Here is a 23,339-nt window from a genome sequence, read left to right as displayed (position 1 = left end):
TTTTTCATGATCTATACAAAACAAGGCTGCTGCATCTGCGGATGGATGTATGTCAGTATAGGTCTAACTAAACTCACGCTATTGTATCAGTCGGGTCGATGGCTCCTAATTACCCATCCCTGGCCAATATGCTCAATGTATCTGATGATTCCTCTTCTTTCACTCCTAACATTTGACATATCTTAAATTCTCTATCTTCAATACCATATTGTTCATTTGATCTGCATTGAACACTGCATCTGTCGCCTGCTTCCGGCAAAACGGGCGCCCGTCGCTGACCGCCTTGTGATAGAAGATAGCAGTAACTTTGACCGCATGGGATATTTCGCGCCCATGCGCGAAGAAAGATAGCACTTAGGATGGGACCGATGCTGCGCATGGTCCTGTCATAGTCGAGGCGCTGCCCGAATGCCTTTCTTCAGCAGTCTGAATGAGATCCTGACCAGCCTGTCCCCGCAACGCCTTAGTCAACGTCAAACCGACAATCGCCAACAACCGACCCAGCACCAGCAACCACTTCTGACACGCGAACACTCGCCAGTACGCCGGCGAGAACTTTCTCATTCACTGACACGAAAAGGTCGACAAAGGAAACGATCCCGCCCCGAGTTCTCTCTTTTGCTACAGGACGAAGACGCCCCGCTACACGAAACCGAACTCTCCCCTCCGCACAACATCACTGCTCCCCCGCAGGTACGTTAGCTTCGCAGTACGGTTTCTGCTTCACTGCGGCATCTCTTTATTCAATCTCCTGTGGCGTGCACCATAAATGGCCTGAGAAGAAGACATGCTGCGGATTTTAGTCACTTATCGTCAGCATTGTCGCTCATCTTTTCTCTTAATTTCTGGATTTAAGCCCATACTGATCCCACATTTTCTACCTTCAGAACTCCCAGAGTTATGCGAACAATTCCAACCCCAATTCTGTATCTACCTCCATCCGTGGACAATTGCGATCGCCGACTTCGCAGTTCGCCATAGATTCTACAAGTGACAGGTAGATCAGCCCTTTCAGCGCGTCTTTACCAGCGGCCACGAGCTAATTTTCACCGCCGCCAGCTCGAGCGACGATACTTCGCAAATGTCGAACAAGACCAAAATTCCCGATGACCGCCAGAACCGCGCAGAAGAGGCTCGGCTATTCGGGGCGACATACCGGTATGCCCTGCTGCTGGTTGTTGGTTCGCATGAACTGAAGGACATTAGGCTAACCTTCTTTTCTTTCTTTGTTAGTGACAAGAATGCCGTGAAGATTGTCCCTGGAGCTTCCAAGAAGAAGGTGAATCCTGGGGTATGTTCCTGACTATGTTCTCTATCGTGGAATATGTTCTTACTCCCGGTTTTCATAGGCTTCAGCTGCTCCCAAGCCCATTGACAGGATCTCCCATAACCAACGTGATAGTGGCCCGGTTCGCGCCCAGGGTAAGTCTGCCCAGGGGAAGGCAGAACTTGCGTCCTATCCCAAAATGAATCGGCCCCGCGCCGATGAGGCTCTTGAGCCCGAACAATCAACTCGCCCAAGCAAACGGCACCGACATGATGGCAACACCAAAACACACGACCTGACATATGGCAAGTATACTCGCAAGGGCGGGGATATGGGGCACAGGCATCATGCTTCTCGGTTTTCTTCTGTCCAGAAGAAAATTACTTCCAACCAGCAACATCTCGAATTCCGCGACGTAGAAGGCAGTGTCATGGTACCTCGAAGCCCTGTCCAAGGCCGACGCTCAAGCGTACAATCTGAATCTCCTACAGACGAAAAATTCACCTCACAAGCTAAGAAGCAAAGACTTGCCGGTCCTGAAGCCAACGCTTCTAGGAGAGAAGGTATTGCTTCGAATCTTGCGACACCAGCTTCGCGGCAGATCCTCGATTCTAGAGAAAGTCCAGATGAGTTACAAGGCGATGTAACTACCAAACCATTACCGAGACAATTGAACGATAAGCAAAAGCGGGTCCGCGAGGGCAAAAACAAGCATTTGTCACCCTCTCCAACACGAAAACGCTCGCCCACTGATATCCAGCCTACGGAGTTTGCAAGTTCCCCGCCAAGGGGCCGAAGAGGATCAAACGCAATCACAAACCTTCGAGGGAATCCTTCAGTTTTGTGTATCTTCGATCTGGTCCTGTGAGGAAGCCACGTGAGAATGGCCATGGCAACATCATCTATCTAAGCGATGAGAGCATTGACCTGGGAGAGTTTGGCTCGCATGGACACATGAGCATCCCCCTACGTCAGATTCAGATGATCTTTCATGGGAGCAAGCCCAGCTGCAAAGTAAGGGTCATGTTATCCCAGCGCATTGAAGGTTTGGATGACCGGGTGGACATCGAATTTACGGAGTTGGCGCAGAAGGGTCGATTCATGGCATCGATTCAGGCACAAGAGGTTAAGACAAAGGGGAAATGGCGGCGTGACATAGATTCGGTCTTCAAAACCTATGAACAGGATATGGCTGGGCATGGCGACGGCCCTGGAAAGCCGTTGATCGACAGCTCTTCAGCTGAGCCAGGTCAACCCCCGTCTTCTCCCCCGCCTCGTCAAAAGCTGTCCTCTGCTTTGCAGGGCGATCCACTTGAACCTACAAAAGAAAGGTCCGGTATTCGCAAATTTGAGAATATCCCCAAGGCCGACCCGCCTGCCAAGAACAGAGAGCGCAGCGAACGCGAAAATGAAAGCGATATTGGGCTTCCAAAGAAGAAGAAGTTGAAGCAGACAAATCTTACCGGAGAACAGTCTCATTCGACAGAACGACGCTCAGCTCGACTATCTAACGTAACGAAAGACCATGACCACGATACGATCGAACAACTTCCGAAATTCCCCTTGAAGGATGACCCATTCCGAAAAAATTGGGAACATCCATTGATCTATCCTCCGTACGGAAAGAAAAAGGCCGAAGTCGCCCTTGAAGATCGTGATCGGCTGCGTGATGACGAGTTCTTGAATGATAATCTCATTGCATTCTACATGCGGTTCTTACAAGACCATCTGGAGCGAACCAATAAGGAGGCCGCGAAACAAATCTACTTCTTCAATTCCTACTTCTACGACACGCTCACAAAGATGCCCCGAGGTCAACGCGGTATCAACTACAACGGTGTCGCGAAGTGGACAAGAAATGTCGACTTATTTAGCTACGATTACGTTGTCGTACCCATCAACCAGAGCGCACACTGGTACGTTGCTATTATCTGCAACCTGCCAAGTCTGCTCGGTGACTCCGACGGGGAAGCTGAGGCCCAGAGTGATGATGAATCAACACCAGCCGCCGCAAAGGATACGGAGCCCTCCAGCGAATCGAGAAGCGAGGTTCAGGAAGTTCCTGAGTCTCCTGAGCCCGAGTTCAACCCCTCCACACTCTCTATCACCGAGACGACTGCGCAGAAGGCGCAAAGCCCGACGTCTTCCGAATCCCCAAATTCACAAAATGCGGAGCGTTCTCTTAACTCCAAAATCTCAGCCTTGGCACTGGGTGCGACGCCTCCCGAAATCCAGACAGATTCCATCCATACCTCTCAGCAAACATCGAGCCCCAAGAAGAAGGGAAATGCTGGTCACAAACTCGATCCTAGCCAGACGACAATTATTACTTTCGACTCTCTCGACCTTGGCCGTTCGCCGACCATCAAGATCCTGCGTGATTACATCTGCCAGGAATCCACCTCCAAACGGGGCAAGGATGTGGACCCCAAGGATATCAAGGGGATGCGCGCTCGTCAGATCCCCCTTCAAAACAATTACTCGGATTGCGGTCTCTACCTGCTGGCCTACCTGGAGAAGTTCGCCCAAGATCCTGATCAGTTTATTATCAAGCTTCTTCAACGCGAAATGGAACAGGAGGACTGGCCGCCATTTGGCTCAGGACTGCTCCGCCAGCGACTTCGCGATTTCCTTGATCGGCTCTACCAGGAGCAGGATAAAGTCAACAATGGTCAATCCGCGGGAGAAAAAATCTTGGCAGACCAACAACCTGTCTCTTATCTCTTGGGCTCTTGTGCGAGCGAGGCGAATGTGGAAGTAAAGAAGGAAAATATGGACGAGCCACTGAAGCATGAAGACCCTCCTCTGGCTGAAGAGGCTACCAAAAATTCCCCGCCGAGTTCTCCCAGTGTTCAGGCCCAAAAAGAGCCGGAAGATGACTCCGCGGACCAGCTTCAGCTAGTACCGAATAACACGACGCCGCTTACTTCAACCGACAAATCCTCCAAGACATCCACTGCGAACGATCCTCCGAAACTTCTCCCAAGTGCACTGGAGGACGACGATGTGGTCGAGGTGCCTGATAGTCAAAAGGCGAAGCAAGTCTCTTCTTCTAACTGTTCAGAGGTCAAGCCTGCTTCGGAGAACAAGGCCTCAAAAAAGAGGGTAAAAAACAAAGCGGCCAAAGAAAGTCATGCTCCTGCGGATAAGAAAAAACACCACAAGAATGTGACGATCGCCGCCGAGTCCGACCACCCTCTTGACCCCCGCCACTCAAAGCCCACAAAGAAACGAGCTCCGGCAGTCGAAATTCAGGTCCGGGCATCACCCACCCCATCCAGCCCGAAGGAAGCACGGAAAAGCTCCCATGGGAACAGCCGCAAAGACTGAACCCATTCATTTGCTTCGTTATTTCTCTTTCGATGTGTTCTAGACTTCATTCTTTACATCGAAGCATCCTGTTCGAGGTTAAGCCTGAGAAGTTTCATTTTCAATTTGTTTTCACTTATTTATCTTGCTGTGCATTTTCCTGCTCCGGGATAGAGGCGTTCAAGAATGGAGGGACCTATTCTTATTCATTTTTTCATGTACGACTATTCTTACCTTTCGTGTTATTTTCTTGAGATGCATGAGATACCAATTTATTTTTATTTGAAGTCGTAAAGACATCCTTTTAGTACTAGTATGACCTAGCATGGTCCTATATCAATTACCCCACAGTGTCTGGGCATTCGCATATTCGCCTGTAATGCACCAAGCAAGTTCATTGAGATGTAGGCTGAAGGACTTCTCACATGCTTTGCCACTGTCGCTCATCTGCTCCAATCCAGCGGGCAAGCTTATCTCGCTTGAAGGTTTCAAAATCCCACTCCTCCTCGAGATGTTCCTCCCCGAGCGTGAAGACATAGGTTACAGCAACCACTTCCTCGCCTTTGCCGTCACTATCTTCCCCAGCAGAACTCAGAATATCCTGCAACTTTCCTTGCCCATTATCACCCTCTCGTAATGTGCGAACCGTCACCTGCTCTTTGGAATACTCTTCTCCTTCAAAAAGGTCCAGCCGGTAGATATCCCCATCCGTGAGACCAGATACAAGCGTGCCTAGCACAGACGTGCTTATGGGCGCAGATCCACCAGATGGTGCATTAGAAGGTTTTGCCGGCACGATGCCTGGGTACTCCGCGTGTCGGACACGATGGCGCCTGTAGCCATGTAGAATGGCAGGTCGAAATCTGAGAAGGCCTTTTTGCCATGGCTCTGGATCTGTACGGCCGTGGATGACGCGGTGGAGTATTTGTGGCGCCATCAGGGTTCCTGGTATTATTAGGATATGGAGTTGTCGTGCGCTGATCTCGCGGGAATTTACCATAGAAAAAGAGAGCGTGATCGCCCATGGTGGGAGCTCTTTCAAGTTTGGGATAGGATGTCGATATGTTTGAGGCGGACACAGTTCTGGTTGTTGAGGTCTGCGGGGTTGGATCCACCGCCGGCCGCCGAATTGGGTCTACTAAAGCGATTGCTTGGACGTGACAAGACATATATGTGTCCATGTTACCCTGAGGTGCCCAAAGGCAAATTCTGACATTATACGTGCGTCTGTCACTATATTTTTACTACATAAAGGGATTAAAATTAGGCATAGCCATCGGCCCCAGCCAAGCATTCAACAACTCCTCGACTGTGACATCCTGAAGATCTGCCCAAGGGAAATCGGTGTCCTGCGGAGGATCTCCATAGAGACCATTGTCAGCGACACCGCTTGCAGAAATCGCCAGTCCGCCATCATTGATCTCGGAGCTGTCTAGCTCCGCCAATCGATACTTTCCTGCAAACCACTCGCCGAGGTGTCGCAGCCACTCTTGATAGAAAAACGTCTCGTGCTGATCCCCGCTGCTCCCTTTGCACTCTCTATCGACAGCATACATGCGCTGGGTAAGGTTTGAAAGCTCACGGGGATAGTCTAGTGACTCTCGGAGCTCTTTGACTTGGGGATTATGTCGGACGGAAGGTTCAAGAGATGCGATAGCCAGTTTGCATGAAGCTGCGATGATGAATCCGGCATTTACCCAATGGAGGTAACTGTAGCTCTTTTCGATGCCGAGTGGAAGGCTGAAATAAAATGTGATGAAGTCTTTGGCAGCTGAGAGACCATGGCAAAGAGCTTCGATTCGAGGCAAAGCCAGAGACTGATCGGTAATATTGTGAAAAGGTGGGTAGAAGTCGAAAACAGCCGATTGATAAATATGGACCCTGAATGCACGAACTTGTAGGGCCGCGAGCACTAGTTGGATTGTGTGTTAATAATTTTCGAACGTTGGACATCGGGGCCAAGCTTAACTCACCATCACTGTCGACAGGGAAAGGAAGCTGGGATTTGTATTCTTCAAAATCGGCTAGGAGCGAGCGAATGATACCATTGACCTCTAATGGTGGGACTTGCTCCTCTCTTATAACCAAAGCATCAATTCTCCCAAGCATGTGTTGCAGCTGAACATAGTTTATTAAATGACGGTCTGTGGGATACTCGCATTCCTGCGACAACTTCAGAGCACATGACTCTAAGAAAGGTGACCAGGGCATTGTCCCTGCCTTTTGCATCACCAAGGAAGAGCTTTTTATTGATACGTCAGCAAAATTTGGAGGTAGCAAAGTAAATTAGCGCGCGATTGATCAGACTCACGTTGCATCAAGTAGATAGAACCCAATCAACGCTCGTCTTTCCTCCCTCTGTATGGCCGAGGTTTCGGCCGGACCGGCCTCGTCCAGCATGACATCAAGCCGTTGTCTCATCATTCGTATTTTTGTCGAGCGATCAAATTTGCAGCAATTGATGATAGCATGTGCAAGATGAAGATATTTTGAGAATCGCATGAGGTGAGATTTTTGCTTAGTTCTGTCATTTTTATCAGCATGTCGATACATTCACCAAAACATTGTAGAAATATACCCTGCTAAAATAATCAATATCCCCTGTACCGTGTCGAGGGGCTGTGGATGATTTCCTTGGAGAACGTGAGCCCCGAGGTAGTTCTTGGAAATCTCCTCGAGGGCCATGTGCAAAGGCACATCCTGAAACGAGGACACCAATAGGATCGAAAGTAGTAAAAACGGCTTCTCCGATCTGAGGTCTTTGATAGTTGTGTCTTTTGATAATTGCACAAATGGGAAACATGGGATCATGTCTCGGAAACTATTGAGCAGGAAAGCTGCCTCGTCTTCGCTAATAAATCCGTTGCCAATCACATCGCACGGATGTGGGCTACTCTCGCAGCTCTTCGGCGTCGGTGGCGCGTTTTGAGGCTTTGGCTGAGATGTGGAGTTTAATTGACCCAGTATCTGATCGACTTTGTCTTCCAGCAGCCCTATTCGTCTGGAATTCAGATGCGGTCAGCTTTTCGCATACGAATTCGTATAAGCAGTAAGCAAAGGCGGAGCACGCTTACGTCGCCTTCTTCTTGGTGTTATTGCGAGACTTGATCGGTCGGAAAAAGCAGTCTTTGTGTAGACGAAGACATCTTGTCGAGATCATTAGTCTTCTCGATCTAGAGTGTAAAAGGAAGGCGGAATAGCTCGGCGTACCGATCACAACTTGGTGAATTCGGCGCCCGAGAACACCTAATTTTAGCTCGGACACAGTTTTCGCAGGTCTTCACCCGATCCGTACCACTCGTGGCTGACATCGCCGTTAATCCGGCAGACTGGACAAGAAGTAAGATGGCGGATACGGGGTGGACTTTATGTGGTCCGCGGACACGGAGTGAACTCGTGCGGGTCGCCGATCCGCGGACTCTCTCGCGCACTCCGAGTCCGTCTTGGCGGCTCCCAGCCCGCGGGCGAAGTACATCTATCACCAATCACCCTCCACACGCGCAGAGCCCCCAAACGCCAAAGGATCGAGCATGGCGAAGCCTGGAAATATGGAGGCCTGCTCGTATATTGCTTAAGGCACGAAGATGACAACGAGCTGTATAAGACCATATGAGACTGCCATGAAGATGGTGAGACACCACTCTATATCCCGAATATCCTGAAATACTGGCCTCTGAAGACCGATTCGACATGTCACAAATCAATACAGAAGGTTGCACTTTGACAACTTGTCCCATGGACTGGGCCTATATCAAGTACCTCCCCAACGTTCCTGCCAACGCCTTTTTCCTCGCCCTGTTCGGCGTCCTGCTGGCTGTACAACTTTTGTTTGGTATACGATTTAAAACATGGACCTATACGGTGGCAATGGTACCGGGGCTCATTCTCGAAGTACTGGGATATGTCGGACGAGTCATGATGCACAATAATCCGTTTAACTTTACCGCCTTCCTCCTGTACGTGATCTCTTTGCAAACAACAATGTTCACAGATATAATGGGTCAGAATAGCTAACATCTTCGTTCAAAGGTACCTCATCCCCCTCACCATTGCTCCCGCCTTCTTCACCGCTGGTATCTACCTTTGCCTTGGAAGAATCGTCATCATCTACGGGGAACAAATCTCCCGAATCCGCCCGCGTACCTATACAATTATCTTCGTCTCTTGCGATATACTTGCTTTGATTCTCCAGGCAGCAGGTGGTGCAATCACTTCCATTGCACAGTCTGACGAACAAAGCCTAAGCGATGCCGGTGTCAACATTATGATTGCAGGTTTGGCTTTCCAGGTCGCGTCGCTGACACTGTTCATCATTCTGGCTGGAGAGTTTGCCCTGCGAGTGCGCCGTAGTCCAGAAGAGACCCGGAACGAGGCCACAGACTCTCTACGTCATAACTGGAAGTGGAAGATGTTCTTGTTGGGTATGTTCATCTGAAACTAACCATAAGCTAAGATGGAATGCATGCTAACAGACCTCCCAGGTCTCGCCATCGCCATTCTGACGATTTTTACCCGATCGATCTTCCGTGTCGCAGAGCTCAAGGGTGGATTCGACAGTAGCTTGGCAAATGATGAGGTTGCTCTCATGGTTCTGGAAAGTACCATGATCGCGATCGCCTGTATCAGCATGACCGGCGCGCATCCCGCAGTGGCTATGGGACATCGCTGGAAAGAGTTTACTGTGAAGCCGCGCAAGAATGTGATTTCCGAAGAGCCCAAGACCTCGCTCAGTGGGTCAGGCTATACCAGTGAAATTTAGAGGATATAAAGAGGTATTGAATCGGCACATGAGAAATACAGCGGGGTGACGGACCTTACACTAGAGCAACCTTGGAATTATGTGATTTTTTTTGTTTTGTTACTGTAAGATTTTGGCGAGATAGATTTCAGCCAAGCGACAACAAAGCGATATGATTTTTAGCCTGAGTTATCAATTTAAACCGAACAATATTATCCCATTGGCCTATGATTATTGTCCATTAATCTGCCTACACTTCAACTAGCGTGCAGACCAGGAGTGGCCCCAGAAAAGTGGCCCCGTATACATTAGCAGCTGGCTTATCGATAACGCCAAACACGCCCAGCTGGCTTCATCCGCTGTGTCAACTCCGACGACCTGCCACTCCCCACACGCAATGCATTCCTCCATCAATCGCTTGCAGTCGGTCTTCGGCTTCTTCACCACCGTCGCCCTGGTGGTGGCCGGATTCGCCGCGCTGTCAACACTCCTCTTCCCCACAGATGCTACGACAGCATCGGTGCAGCTGAAGAACGTCCAGGTGTAAGTTACCAATCGACAAGGGCACATTGGGAAAAGCAAAGCCGCAGGGCAAGAGATGCTACATGCGCTCTACGAAACAACCGGGAGACTAATCGCACGCCTGCATTCAGTGTCAAGGGCCGACCGCACTACTATTCCAGCAAGCGCGAGGAATACGCGCAAATCCGCTTCGACCTCGACGCAGACCTCTCTCCCCTCTTCAACTGGAACACCAAACAACTCTTCGTCTACGTCTATGCCAGCTACTCCTCTTCCGACAACAAGAACACCCAGCTCCGCGACTCGGAAGCTCTGATCTGGGACACCATCATCCCAGCCACGCCCTCCCCGTACTCTTGGGATGTTTTGAAAGAGAAAGTCACTCCTCTCCTCCCGGCCTCTATCACTGGCGCAAGCCCAAAGAAAGCAAAGCGCAGTGGAAAGGCAACCGACAAGAAGACGAGGAGCAAGAAGGCTGAAGCCGAGGCTCAAACACCTGGCGTTCTGAGACTTCGGGGTCAGAAGGCCAAGTATCAGATCAGTGATATTACGGGTCGCCTGGCGGAACGCGAGAACGTGACGCTCTCCGTTGGGTGGAATGTGCAGCCTTGGGTTGGGGCTTTGTGGTGGAGTCCTGGTACGGGGGCCGTGCCAAGGACTGAGGGGACGGTGGTGAGAAGCAAGGCGTTTGATTTCCCGCCATTGAAGGTGAAGAAGGCCGAGAACCAGGAAAGCTCGTGAGAAGGTGTGGCGGGGCTTTCATGTTGAAACTCAAGAATGTCTTTATTTTCTTTCTATTTTGATCATCTACATCGGGTGTTTACGCATAACGCAATTCAAATGCTTTTAATGCATCGCATTTGACATACAATGGAAAACCAACAGTTCTCAGTGCATGGATTGTTTTACTCGACACGAGAATATTCCAAGTGTCTGAATGCGTATTGATAGTTCCACCACTTTAGCAGTTCCTTCGAAAATTGCAGAACACCATACGACCAGAAAAACAACCAAAAAAATTCACTGAAGAGCACGAAGCACCGTCGCTGAGCAGAGAATCGCCACGAGGATATCTTAGGAGTACACCAACGCAGGAAGACCAAGAAGGAGGAGGTTGCTTAGATAGTGCCATAGTTCCGGGCATTCGAGTGACCTCCGTTCTGGATGCGTTCCGAGTAGACACCGGGAGCCGGGCGCTGCGACGCGCGAGTCAAGGGATCCCGGTCGCGACGCTGGTAGTAGACATATTCGAGGTAGAATGCATGAATGTGGCCTGGGAAGTATCTGCAAGCGCGGACAGTCAGCTTTGGTCTGCGTTGATTGTCGATAGACATTAAGAATAGGACTTACCCAAGAATGGTGAGCAGAACGTTGATCCAAAAGTCAACGCCGCAGCCGGAAATGAGGAAAACGCCAAGCGGTGGAACTTAAAGCAGTGTTAGCTGCTGGACAGATATATTGGCAGGGCTGCACTCTTAGTGGACGCCAAGGTACACCAAGCAGGGAAGCGGGTCACTCTTGTCCCATGCTGAAATGTCTGCCCGGGAGACGTGGGAACTGGAGAGCTGGCAAGACAGTCCTGGATGAAAAAATAACTGAAAGGACTCACTGAAGATTGTGATGATGATCAAGCACAACATTGAACAGGCGCCGGCCATGGTTGCAAGTGTGGAATTGTGGTTGGTTAATGCGGAAGGGTGGTTTTGTTGGATCGTTTGAAGAGGTCGGCGGTCGCCAGGAAGCTGAGAAAGAGGATGGTGAAGAGGAGGAGGAAGATATAAATAGGGACATCGTCGTCCTTGGCAGAGTTGAGGCGTTTCATGATCGACGTGAAGACGTCAGAGCCAGCGAATTGCTCACGAGGTTCATAGGTTGATCGCAAGCTTCGACTGGGTCTGCTCAGCGGTAGGGCTGATGTGACGTCATCCCGCGCGGTCACTCCACCAGAGGTACGTCCAACTGCTCAGGAAGGTACATTGCCCTACGGCAGTACTGCTACAATAGTACGTAGTCCCCTGGAGTACCCTTGAGTACGTCCAGCACCACCGGTTGACATCCATGCATCGCAGCATGGGGGTGGAGAAAAAGGTCTCAGTTCACAACAGGCCACTTTCTCACACGGCGTCGATGGCCGCCCGAGTGGTCACCTGCTCGTTCTTGTTCCCCAGCTTGGAGATCTGGAGGAAGGCATCCACGCCGTACCCCTCCAGGCTATGAAGCTCGAGACTGCCCGCCCAATACTCGGCATAGACCCGGCTCATGGGCAACCCCATTCCCAGTCGGAGATTGGGGTGCCGCGAGGTCAGAGTGTCGAGGGAGCCCTCGTGCCAGCCTTCACCATGCTTCCGTTCGGACACCTTGAGCTCCTGCATCGTGGCGGCCATGGCGGGCACCTTGCCCAGATTCTCCAGTCGTGTCTGCGTCCGCGGTCCCTTGCTGAAGGACCACAAGTACGGTAGGATCTCCCGCGGGATGCCGCCGCCCTGGTCGGATATGCGCATAATCACGTGCTGGGGGGTTTCGCAGATGAGTACCTCGATGGGAGGCGGCGGCTGCGAAGCGTCCTGGTACTTCTCAATCACGGCCTGGACGGAGTTACGCAGGAGCTCTCCGATGATATATTCGAGGTGGCTGAGAATGTAGGGAAAAGTCGCCTCGAGGTGACCCTGCACCTTGATTTCGGGAATCTGAGTCGACTGCGAGGTCTGTCGCATCAACTCCTGCGCCACCCGGCCGCATCGCTCGACCACTTCTTTGGCCTTGCACTTCAGGAATACCTCGCCCACAAAGTCCGCATTCATGTCCGTTCGCTCGTGGGAGTCGGGGAAGTGCCATGGCGAGTTGAAGGTGTCTGTGAGAGCGAGATGTTGCTCTGCAATGACCCGACGAGAGATTCTCTGTTATATGATATATCAGTCAGAAAAAAGTTCTATCATTCTATCCCACATTTCACGTGGCCATGGTCTCCGGGTTGAAGCGTACCGCTCGCAGCAAGGTGTTCATGAACCGGTCCATGTCGTCGGGTGGCATGAGTTCCTGACATTCCAGAACTCCCATAGCGAGGTTGGGGATGATGACGAGGTGTTCCTTCAGCGTCTCGCGGAGGACATCGCAAAAACGGTCATTGTCATCGAGGCTGCGAATTTCGGGCACGACTCGGAATCGTTCGAAAGCTTTATAGTACAATTCGTAGACAAGCGAGAGGTGCGGATTGGAGACGATCACGTAGGGTAACTGCTGAATGTCGCGGAGACGATGTGCCAGTCTATTTGTTCCAACGGTTTCGCATTAGCATCGTGATCTCTTCGCAAGCTGGCTTCCTCCCCGCGTCATGTCTCACTCCCCGCGCCTCAAGCTCCAGGTGTCATGACATACCGAGTGGGCAGCTCCGTCCGCACATAGTTGGCCGAGCTAATGAGTCGTGGCTCTGTTAAAGTCCGGCCGAAGAAGGTCAACTGGCGTAGACTGATGGGGCGGATCTGGCGCTCCACCCATCTGTGTCGAGCAGTTCAGCATTGGGACGGGTACCGGTCTCGATCAGAGCTCTCCGAGTCATACTCATCTAGGGCCGAGACAGGTCGCCATGGAGGCGGACCTCCCGAATAAAAGCGCGGGCCAGGAGCCCAACGGCGCGAGAGCCAGCATCGAGCTGGACGACTCCACCGCATTTTGCTCCATCAAATGTTTGTGAGACGAGGACGAGGAGCTGCGCATGTGCTTCGACTGTCTCGATTTGGGCGGGCGGTGAGCGTGTGGAGTGGCTGCTACCGGCGAAAACAAGGCACATGCCGATCCCAAACGTGCAAATCCGAGCAGCACGAGGGCAAGGGGGGATGTGCGAGAGGAATCACAAGAAAAATGACCACTGTTTCTGAAGTGCTGAAAAAGAGGTCAAATGGCGGCCATCGTCGACTCCAACAGCGCCGGCGGTGCCTCCTCGCGGGCGCCTTATACTTCGACCGTTGGGAGCCGATGGGACGCAGAATCTGATGGCCAGAACACGAGTAGATGAGAACCGAGGGCTTTTTACAATACTGTAATCGAATTCATAATAGAAATACATTTTCTTCAAAAATTAAATGCAAATCAGCCAGATGTGATGAATTGCTGAGCTGTGGTGTGGGCAGCTCCTGTAGCTCTGGCCGAGATCGCCCAGTTGAGTCCAGCATCCTTGACGGTTAGCATCCGACTGTGAGGACTGTGAGCTGTGTTGGCCCACCACATCAATGAACGCTCGTGCCGTCACTTGGCCCTACGTTCGAAATTTCTCAAACAAGGCGGCGCCCATCAAAGAAGCAGGAACCTGGCGGCGAGCGAGCAGGGGTGCCGGACCCAGGTGCTTTGTACTGCCAACCGAGCCTGAAGTGTTCGAGGGCTCCGCCACCGCTAGCTCCGGCCCTCGTCGGTCTGCGGGTTCAGAAGAATTTCCTCCCGACAACGCCCCGGCCTCACGTCTTGACGCCCCCGTTTCTTCCTTCACCCCCCATTCCGAACAGGTGCCTTCCGGCTGGACGGGAGGGCCCCTTTCGCCATGGAAAACGTGTGTCTGCCCTGCCCCTCGTGTGTGTCGTCATTGCAGATCTAACCGTTGCCCAGCTCGCGGAGAACGACATGCTCGTCGACGAGTACGACCAGTACCCCAATGAAAAGACGACCGACGTCGTCGTCTCTCGCTCTGACTCTGATGAGCCCGAGGCTCCCTCCGCTGCCGACCGTACGTTCCCTGCCAATATCCCTCTCCCCCTCCCAACGGTGGACCCCTCTGCCCGTGAGCAAACAGGACCGGATTCCAGATGGTGGCATACCGTCCCGTGGCGCTCGTGGATAGCCATGGCGATTGGTTCTGCTCGCCAACGGACCGGTTCGCCGGCTCTGACTTCAGCACTGGGTTTGGAAAATGTTTCTAACCGATGGAATAATGTCTTTCTAGACGAAGCAATGATGGCCGCAGTGCTCCCCAAGAACACCGATCTCGAAGTCGAGGAGGAGGCCTACCACACATGGCACATCCAGGATTGGAGAAAATCCGAACGCAAGCTTCATGGTCCGACCTTCAAGTGCGGCGGGTTCCCTTGGTGGGTATTATCTGGATATCTGGCGGCAAGCCGTAGGTCGATGCAGTTGCTGACGAAAGGACAGGCGCATTCTTTTCTTCCCTTACGGAAATCACACCGAGACCGCCTCATTCTATCTGGAGCATGCGTGGGATGGCGAACCACCTGAAAACTGGTACGCTTGTGTGCAATTTGCATTGGTTTTGTCCAATGTCAAGGACCCCTCGATCTATGTCTCCCACGGTAAGATTATACACTCCCTCCCGTAGCGAGTGCGAGAACAAGGAACTAATAGTCGAGCTTAGTGGCCACTCATCGATTTACGGCCGACGAAGGGGACTGGGGCTTCACCCGCTTCTACGACCTGCGAAACCTTTTCAGCGAACCGTGGAAAAACAAGGGAGTTCCGCTAGTCCAGGATGATGAGGCGAACATCACAGCCTATGTTCGTGTGGTGAAGGACCCTACCGGTGTCCTCTGGCATAGCTTCCAGAAGTGAGCTAACGCCCCCTCCCTCTATTCCCAAAAGAACCCGATAATAACCATCATCTATAGCTACGATTCCAAGAAGGAGACTGGTATGGTGGGACTCAAAAACCAGGGTGCCACTTGCTACCTGAATTCGCTTCTTCAATCCCTCTATTTCACCAATGCCTTCCGTAAAGCTGTGTATCAAATTCCTACCGAGGAGGAGGCATCTCGCGAAAACAGCGCATGGACCCTCCAAAGACTCTTCTACAACTTGCAGACTAGCGACTCCGCCGTTTCCACGACTGAATTGACCACCTCGTTTGGCTGGGATTCGCGCCAGGCCTTCGAACAGCAGGATGTTCAGGAGCTCTCTCGAAAGCTGATGGAACGATTGGAGGAGAAGATGAAGGGTACCGTTGCCGAGACGGCCCTTCCCGATATGTTCGTGGGAAAGACAAAGACCTATATTTCTTGCATCAACGTCGATTACGAATCCTCCCGCGTGGAAGACTTTTGGGATATCCAACTGAATGTCCGAGGCAACAAGACTCTGGATGACAGCTTCCGGGATTATATCCAGGTGGAAACACTCGAAGGAGAGAACAAGTACGATGCCGGTCCTCCCTATGGCCTGCAGGATGCCAAGAAGGGTGTTATCTTCGAGAGCTTCCCGCCAATTCTGCATCTCCACCTCAAGCGGTTCGAATATGACCTGAACCTCCTGACCATGATGAAAGTTAACGACCGACACGTCTTCCCAATGGAATTTGATGCTGCTCCGTACCTCTCGGAAAATGCCGACAAGTCCGAGCCATGGGTTTATGAGTTGCACGGCGTGCTAGTCCACAGCGGAGGTCTAGACGCTGGTCACTACTATGCGTTCCTGAAGCCTACCAAAGACGGACACTGGTACCGGTTCGATGACGACCGGGTAAACCGCTGCACCGAAAAGGAGGTGCTGGAAGAGAACTATGGCGGTGAATATGAGAATGTGAATGGCGCGCGACAGCCGTACACGCGAACATACTCCACCAAGCGCTCGATGAATGCCTACATGTTGGTTTATGTCCGAAAGACGAGATCGGACGATGTTCTTCTTCCTATCGAGAAAGAAGATGTTCCTTCTCACATTGCGTCTCAAATGGCCACGGACCGAGCGGACGCGCTGCGGAGGAAGAAGGAGAGGGAAGAGGCGCATCTTTACATTCCCGTCGGCATTCTCACGGAGCAGACGTTCCAGTCGCACCATGGCTTTGACCTGACTAGTATGGACCTGCCAGCTGACGATCCAGCTTTGCCTGCGCAGTACCGAGTTCTACGAACCAAGAAGATCGGCGAGCTCGCGAAGGAGATCGCCGAGGAGCGCAGCCTCAACGCGGACGCTATCCGATTCTGGGTGATGGTCAATCGCCAGAACAAGACGATCCGTCCCGATCAAGTCATTCGGGACCCGGAGATGACTGTTGAGGATGCCTACACCAAGTTTGGCACCAAGAACAACCACTTCAGACTCTGGATGGAGGTTGCCACGCCTGGACCTGACGGCCAGCTGCCCCCTTGGCCCGAGGCAGATACCATTCTGGTTTTCCTGAAGCACTTTGATGTGGTGGCTCAAACCTTATCTGGTGTTGGTCCCGTGTACGTTCGCAAGAGCCAGAAGGTGGCAGAGCTGGCTTCTACAATCCTCGCAAGAATGGATTGGCCCCCGGGTACCGAATTCCACCTTTACGAGGAAATCAAGCACAACATGATCGACCTCATGAAGCCCAAGCAGACCTTCCAACAGTCTGAGATCCAAGACGGTGATATCATCACCTTCCAGCGCTCTTTGAAGGAGTCGGAAGTTCCAGCCACCGCGCTGTACACCGATGCTCGGCAATTCTACGACCATCTTCTGAACCGCATGGACGTCACATTTGCGCCTACCAGAAGCACCGATGGAGAAGAGTTTACTCTGCTGCTCAACAAGAAGATGAATTACGACCAGGTGTCAAAGAAGGTTGCCGAGCACTTGCAGGTCGAGCCGACACACCTGCGGTTCGCACCTGTCATGGCCAGCACCGGCAAGCCAAAGGCCTTTTTGAAGCGGTCGACGACTTCGACTCTTCAACAGATTCTCAATGGCCAATACGGAGCCTACGGCTATACTATGCACCGATCGGATGCTCTGTACTACGAGGTCCTGGATATGAGCCTCAGTGACTACGAAAGCAAAAAGAGTTTGAAGATTACACTAGTCCTCGAGGGCATTACCAAGGAAGAGTCTGTCGAGGTCCTGGTGGCTCGTAATGGAACGGTCGCTGAAATTGTAGAGGCTCTGCAGAAGAAGGCGAACCTTGATCCTGAGACGACTCGTGATCTGAGAATTCTTGAGGTACACAATGGAAAGATCTATAAAGATCTGCGCGAGGATGTTAACGTTGCGACCATCAACGAATATTCCACGCTATATGCAGAGAAGACTCCAGTTGAAGAACTCAATCTGGAGGGTGAAGATCGGGTTATTGGAGCTTTCAATTTCGACCGCGAACCTACTAGGACTCACGGGGTTCCATTTAAATTTGTTGTGAAGCAGGTCAGAATTCCTTCTTATCCTCCCTCTTTTTCAACATACAGATTTTCTGACATGATACAGGGCGAGATTTTCAAGGAAACCAAGGAGCGTCTGTCAAAGCGGACCGGTATCAAGGGCAAGCCCTTTGAGAAGATCAAGTTCGCCGTTGTCCCGCGTGCTTCTTTCTCAACTCCCAAGTACATCGAAGATGGTAAGTGCCCTACCAATGCGTGCTTTGTCTCTGCCACTAGCAAAACCGTAAGGAAATACTAACCAGATCTTCTAGACGACATTCTTTCCGACATGGCCGGCCCTGATGATTACCTCGGACTCGACCATCAAAGCAAATCTCGGGGATTCTGGGGTAAGAGTGAGAGTTTCTTCATTCGATAAAGTGTTTTCTTGCGGCGTAGCGGGGTTTATTGTGGGAGGGCTAGATGCTGCGAATTCGGTACATGAGCAGTGATGCCTGATGCAATCAAATGTTTATGCCCTTATCTTCTCTACAACTTGACTTTTCCTTTCTATAATTTTTCTATCTTTGTTCTCCGTTTTTGCCCCTCAGATTTGCCTCTGGGCTCATTGCATGCCTTAGCTGGTTCCCATTGTGTGGAGTAAAACTAGGATACAAATGCAAACCGCCAAGTTTGTTTGGGTGCAAACAGTGCAAACCCTCCGACCTCCAGGTTGGCCAGAACTCCTGACACGCGATTGTCTCCGTAGTCCACTGTCAACATCAACCTCCATAGCCAACATGCGGTTCGCACTCTTCGCCGGCCTGGCCTCCTTGGTCTCATCCGTTACCGCAACAGCCCTGACCTACCGGCTTGAGGCGAACGAGAAGGCATGCTTCTACACCAACGTTGATCAGGCCAACGCCAAGGTGGCATTCTACTTTGCGGTTCGTATGCTCTTATGTACTCTCTCCGGTCAATGTTTCGCTGGACAATTGGATTTTGGTGGGCCACCTCTGACATTCTCGTCCTACAGGTCCAATCTGGCGGTTCCTTCGATGTTGACTACGCCGTGACAGCACCGGGCGGCAAGATAGTGCTGGACGGAACGAAGGAGCGACAGGGTGACCACGTCTTCACTGCTCAGAGCAACGGCGAATACTCGTTCTGCTTCAACAACGAGATGTCCACATTCGCCGAGAAGATGGTTGATTTCGAGATTGCTGTAAGTTCTGTGCCGGAATCACAACACCGGCATCCAAACAAACCCTCGAAGCCACTCATCCCCCAACCAGCTACGTGGCCTCTCCTAACGCATTGCCTCTAGGTTGAGAACGAGTCCCGCGCTCAGCTTCCTTCCCGCCAGGGTGCCAGCCCCGAACAAACCACCAGCCTCGAGGAGTCGATCTACAAGCTGTCGGCACAGCTGTCAACCATCTCCCGGAACCAAAAGTACTTCCGCACTCGTGAGAACCGTAATTTCAGCACCGTCCGCAGCACTGAGCGCCGGATTTTCAATTTCAGCGTGATCGAGGGTTTGATGATGGTGTCAATGGCCGCGTTGCAGGTCTTTGTGGTGCGCTTCTTCTTTCAGGGCGCTCGGAAGGGTAAGTACTTGCTAGCAATGACCTTCGATGTGTGTAGCTCTCACACCGCTCGGAGTTCAAATTTTCTAGCACCGCCCACTTTTTCTCATATTCCAGGCAACATTTACTAACATCTTTTCCAAGGTTATGTGTGATGAGCATGAAGTCCATAATATGATGCATATCTTTATCTTAATTTCCAAAATCCTTGGCTTGTCGTCCCAGTGTATTCATTTCTGCCCTAGGCTAGAATCCTACCTTTTTGGTTGAACAGAACAGAAAACAGGATTCTTTCCTTCGATGGCATCGGTTGCTGTCTAACCTAGGAACCGCTGCCACCTCAGGCATACGTACTCCACCATCCGCTATTCTCTTCATTTGTGAGGCGCGCCGACTCAGCGTAAGCGAAGAGTGAAGGTGCGTATGGAGCAGGTATTCGATCGAGGTTCGGGGGAAAGGGTGAAGGTCCGGTTTGTGATCAAACACTGACCTCCTCGTAGGAATAGAAAATTGGACCTCCGTCGACGCGCCCCGTGCTGTACCACAACATCGGTACAGGCTCTCAAGTCGGACGATGCCCGGTTCGTCATGTTTTCTTGCTTGCTCGTCGCGCGGAGTTGATCCTGTTCTCCATCATGCATTGTACCGTCATCAGCAACTCGTTAGAGAGTCCTGCGTCATTCAATGCCAGCTCAAGTCCAATGATCTGGTGGCTAGTCACGACAAGATGATCTCATGCCCAATTCAGAAATGTTTCGGTCGTTATTGGGGTCGAGACCGAGTAGCGGCGCAGATGCTCGCGCCGGATAATTCCCGTTAATATTAGTCGCTTGTGACGAACAGATCATCTATTCTGCTACATTTCTTTCTCGTCACGGGGAGGTCGAGACCGAGAAGCGGCGCACTAGTCTGTCGCCAGCAGCATCGCTGGCTTCGTGGCGAGGACACCATGTATCTTGGGATAGCTGAGATCAAAACATCGAAGGATGTTCATCGGATGTCACTGTCACGATGAGAGTAGCGTCGAAGCACGATTCGGTCCACTTCACCGATCGAAACAGGTTTGTTGTGCTGGTGCTGTCGCTGTAAACGCTCATACGATTAAGACTGAGGTTGATTAACCGACGGTCCAGATTCGCCAAGATGCACTCATAAAAATTCAAATTGGACTCAGGGTTGCTGAGAATGCTCTTGAAGGGATGTACCGTCTGTACATATTATCTGGATCGATGATGCAACAGGGGTTTCGGTAAAAGGCTGCGAGGCACAATCACCAGGGCATATGACGTTGGAAGCTGGCGGCAATGATCCCTGAGACAACGAAGTAGGTGAGTCAAGCTCCAAAGCGCATTAGTGCCTGATCCTTGCGCTCAGTGCCTTTGCCTTGCTAGCCACTAGCCTGTTTCATTGTACTTTCTACAGCCTAAGCGGAATGCAGCCGTTGAGGCTGGGAAAAGCGAAGTGATATCATCGGCGGACCGCTAGCGACCGACTATCGTCTGCCACGAGGGTGGATTGACAAGACAGTCCTGATCGCGTCCCAAATGGCCGTGCTACTTTCGATGCCCATCTGGTTGCAGATCAGAATTGGAAATCATGATATGAAAAAGCAAAATTTTGATTCTCTGGCTAAGAGACCATGTTGCCATCGTAACACAAGCGCGAGATCGTCAAGGTATGTGCCCATTATTCCGAAATATAATGTCTGCAATGTGCTTTCACGGTCCCAAATTTCCTTTCACTGGGGCTCTTGGGGCCTGCCGGCCTACTCCCTGCATGGCACACGTATACGGAAAGCGCTTATTGAGATGATGCGCTACGTATGGACGACCGCAAATGTCCTACGCGGCGATCAGACCTTCGGAGATATCACTGCTAGATCCCGCTGGGCTGAGCTCCATCGAAGGGGGTGTGCTCCACAAGTTCCTTTTGGACTTACGACATCGCACAGGGCAAAGTGTTGACGCTGATATCACTCAACATCATTGCTCGAGAAAAGGTGGTCCCCTGTCTCCTAAAGCACCCGACGATAATTGCTTATTTTAGTTTATTTTCTATTTCGTCCGTTTAGGGTAACTCGTGGCCTCCTAAAAAATGGCTATCAATTTGAGTCGATCGTTGAATCGAATTGTCGGCATGGCTACATCGGCTGTTCCTCAGGAGCTCCACAATAGTGAAGGTTCTGTTCATGACAATCCACATCTGACGTCGATCGATTGCTCCCAACTCACAAATCATCTTCTGTGACCAGCACTCCCTAGCTGGCAAATCTGGACAATGTACCCTTATCGGCTGTTGGTAATTCAAAAGGTTTCTCTACCATACCTGTTGCACCATAATGTCCGTGGGTGGGGACATACAGTAGGTCGATATTGCTCGCAAAGGTTCCGTTCACTCTACCCCAACCGTACATGGGACATGCACGAGACCTATATCGCCTCCCCCGCTACGATGGCGATGAACGATCTTCTGAACCCTGGTGCACTGCAAGATGGTCCCCAGATTTGCCTGTCACTCAGCCAGTGTGCGCTTGGGGGATTTATACCCACCGTCATAGATTTCAGCAAGCCTTATATTTTCATTGTACAGCAGAGGGGTGTCGATTGAAGCTTGAGGGGGTGAGATCCATTTATTGGCCCCTCTTTTCTCAGCGACGTGCTTTTGCCACACGTCATATTCCGCATACTTCGGTTTCGGTATGCATAGATTGCATCCATGGGTCCTTTCTCCCTGACGTCAGGTGCCCTTGCTGCCTCAGGCCACGAAATTTGTCTTTTTTGGGATCTCCCACGAGAACGCTGGCTGGTCGATTCCTCTCCAGACTGATCCACTGTGGCCATTGTGTCTGTCCCCGTGATCGATGCGATTGAGTTTGGTCAGAGGCGGTCTGTCCCTAGTAATCCGAATTTCCATCAAATCTCTCTACGTTAGTATGTACAGTAGTATGATGACAGTATGGGATCTGGGGAACGGACGAGATAAGTGATAGCTTTGATAAGCAACCAGTCGATAGCCGAGATAGTTCGACGGCATCTCCCCAATACTGAGTGCATGTGGTGGTCGAGGGCGTTCCTGCATACAGCTCGGATCGCCCCCACTCCAGGCGGATGACGACATGGATGGCTCCACTCCCGAGCCTCAGCAGTCCTCTCCGTCTGCACTCTCCCAACGGCCATCACGAACTCTCAAGTTGAGCAACCATGGGAGTAATTCAAAAGCACGTTCTGTGAGCGGCCGAGCAACGCTAAGTCGACTCTGCTGGTCGACACCTAATACTCCAAACTCTGCTGCAGAGTAGCGTGGGCTTCACCCGCAACTGCACGACTCCGCTGAAAGATATCCACTTTGCGTTCCGCTGCCCTCGAATACGCCTATCCCGGCGCACCGCAGAGTGCGAAACGCGAAATGGGCCTCGATGTTCGCAAGCTCCCATTTACCATGCCGATGATTCGTTCGCTAGACGTCAGGCGCAGATCTGCAGAGGACCGGTCTGCTGCGCTGCCGATCGCCAGAGCGCCATTGCTTGTGGTCCATTTGCGCATTCCCAAGTGACCTCATAGGGGCATCCTAGCTCTTCCACCGGTAGACCCTCTGATGCTACCGGGTGCCGCAATACTCTAGTCTATGTCGAGGTGTGGAGAATGGGTTATTTCCTGATGATTGCCCTGTCCACCATCCACACGCAACAGAGACAGCGGCTACCACACTCTCGAGCACCAGGTGGAGCCCCACCCCCGGTTCTTATGATGTCGCCCAGCTCGGCCTCCAGCCCCTCTCGCAGCCAATGATGTCACTGCACCTTAGTCCGTCGATGGATTCTGTCGAAGATGATCCATCAGCCCCTCTCGGGAACTATACCCTCCCTGTCTGAGCCTATCAGCCAG

General features: G+C 51.6%; 9 protein-coding genes across 9 annotated transcripts; 5 read left to right on the top strand and 4 right to left on the bottom strand.

Moving 5' to 3' along the window:
• Window positions 1-1,081: 1,081 nt before the first annotated feature.
• On the top strand, window positions 1,082-4,597 carry N7532_006663 (uncharacterized protein; the record flags this gene model as incomplete). The annotated part of the gene is made up of 3 exons (XM_056619157.1): window positions 1,082-1,291; window positions 1,350-2,131; window positions 2,179-4,597. The coding sequence occupies 3 exons, from the start codon at window positions 1,082-1,084 to the stop codon at window positions 4,595-4,597; spliced, it is 3,411 nt and encodes a 1,136-aa protein (XP_056475316.1).
• Window positions 4,598-4,997: 400 nt separating this feature from the next.
• N7532_006662 (gamma-glutamylcyclotransferase family protein) lies at window positions 4,998-5,601 on the bottom strand (the record flags this gene model as incomplete). Its single annotated transcript, XM_056619156.1, has 2 exons — window positions 4,998-5,521; window positions 5,574-5,601. 2 exons carry the CDS (start codon window positions 5,599-5,601, stop codon window positions 4,998-5,000), a joined length of 552 nt encoding a protein of 183 aa, XP_056475315.1.
• Window positions 5,602-5,820: 219 nt separating this feature from the next.
• N7532_006661 (fungal specific transcription factor domain-containing protein) lies at window positions 5,821-7,736 on the bottom strand (the record flags this gene model as incomplete). The annotated part of the gene is made up of 5 exons (XM_056619155.1): window positions 5,821-6,488; window positions 6,550-6,818; window positions 6,888-7,100; window positions 7,155-7,577; window positions 7,651-7,736. 5 exons carry the CDS (start codon window positions 7,734-7,736, stop codon window positions 5,821-5,823), a joined length of 1,659 nt encoding a protein of 552 aa, XP_056475314.1.
• A 530-nt stretch (window positions 7,737-8,266) lies between these two features.
• Window positions 8,267-9,335, top strand: N7532_006660 (RTA1 domain-containing protein; the record flags this gene model as incomplete). Its single annotated transcript, XM_056619154.1, has 3 exons — window positions 8,267-8,532; window positions 8,606-8,997; window positions 9,058-9,335. The coding sequence occupies 3 exons, from the start codon at window positions 8,267-8,269 to the stop codon at window positions 9,333-9,335; spliced, it is 936 nt and encodes a 311-aa protein (XP_056475313.1).
• Window positions 9,336-9,711: 376 nt separating this feature from the next.
• N7532_006659 (signal peptidase complex subunit SPC3) lies at window positions 9,712-10,577 on the top strand (the record flags this gene model as incomplete). Its single annotated transcript, XM_056619153.1, has 2 exons — window positions 9,712-9,857; window positions 9,878-10,577. 2 exons carry the CDS (start codon window positions 9,712-9,714, stop codon window positions 10,575-10,577), a joined length of 846 nt encoding a protein of 281 aa, XP_056475312.1.
• A 377-nt stretch (window positions 10,578-10,954) lies between these two features.
• Window positions 10,955-11,494, bottom strand: N7532_006658 (YqaE/Pmp3 family membrane protein; the record flags this gene model as incomplete). The annotated part of the gene is made up of 3 exons (XM_056619152.1): window positions 10,955-11,120; window positions 11,187-11,262; window positions 11,446-11,494. The coding sequence occupies 3 exons, from the start codon at window positions 11,492-11,494 to the stop codon at window positions 10,955-10,957; spliced, it is 291 nt and encodes a 96-aa protein (XP_056475311.1).
• Window positions 11,495-11,950: 456 nt separating this feature from the next.
• N7532_006657 (protein kinase PKP2) lies at window positions 11,951-13,504 on the bottom strand (the record flags this gene model as incomplete). Its single annotated transcript, XM_056619151.1, has 4 exons — window positions 11,951-12,733; window positions 12,819-13,101; window positions 13,212-13,331; window positions 13,395-13,504. 4 exons carry the CDS (start codon window positions 13,502-13,504, stop codon window positions 11,951-11,953), a joined length of 1,296 nt encoding a protein of 431 aa, XP_056475310.1.
• Window positions 13,505-14,447: 943 nt separating this feature from the next.
• N7532_006656 (ubiquitin-specific protease UBP15) lies at window positions 14,448-18,188 on the top strand (the record flags this gene model as incomplete). The annotated part of the gene is made up of 4 exons (XM_056619150.1): window positions 14,448-14,902; window positions 14,976-15,133; window positions 15,196-15,385; window positions 15,446-18,188. 4 exons carry the CDS (start codon window positions 14,448-14,450, stop codon window positions 18,186-18,188), a joined length of 3,546 nt encoding a protein of 1,181 aa, XP_056475309.1.
• Window positions 18,189-18,669: 481 nt separating this feature from the next.
• Window positions 18,670-19,610, top strand: N7532_006655 (p24 family protein; the record flags this gene model as incomplete). Its single annotated transcript, XM_056619149.1, has 4 exons — window positions 18,670-18,816; window positions 18,906-19,094; window positions 19,197-19,476; window positions 19,600-19,610. The coding sequence occupies 4 exons, from the start codon at window positions 18,670-18,672 to the stop codon at window positions 19,608-19,610; spliced, it is 627 nt and encodes a 208-aa protein (XP_056475308.1).
• Window positions 19,611-23,339: the final 3,729 nt, after the last annotated feature.

The sequence above is a fragment of the Penicillium argentinense genome (assembly GCF_028826775.1).
Source record: "Penicillium argentinense strain IBT 30761 chromosome Unknown utg000005l_segment0_segment0, whole genome shotgun sequence".
In the NCBI taxonomy this organism is placed as follows: Eukaryota; Fungi; Ascomycota; class Eurotiomycetes; order Eurotiales; family Aspergillaceae; genus Penicillium; species Penicillium argentinense.
The sequence above is the reverse complement of the archived record's forward strand: the minus strand, read 5'-3'. Positions and strand labels throughout refer to the sequence as shown.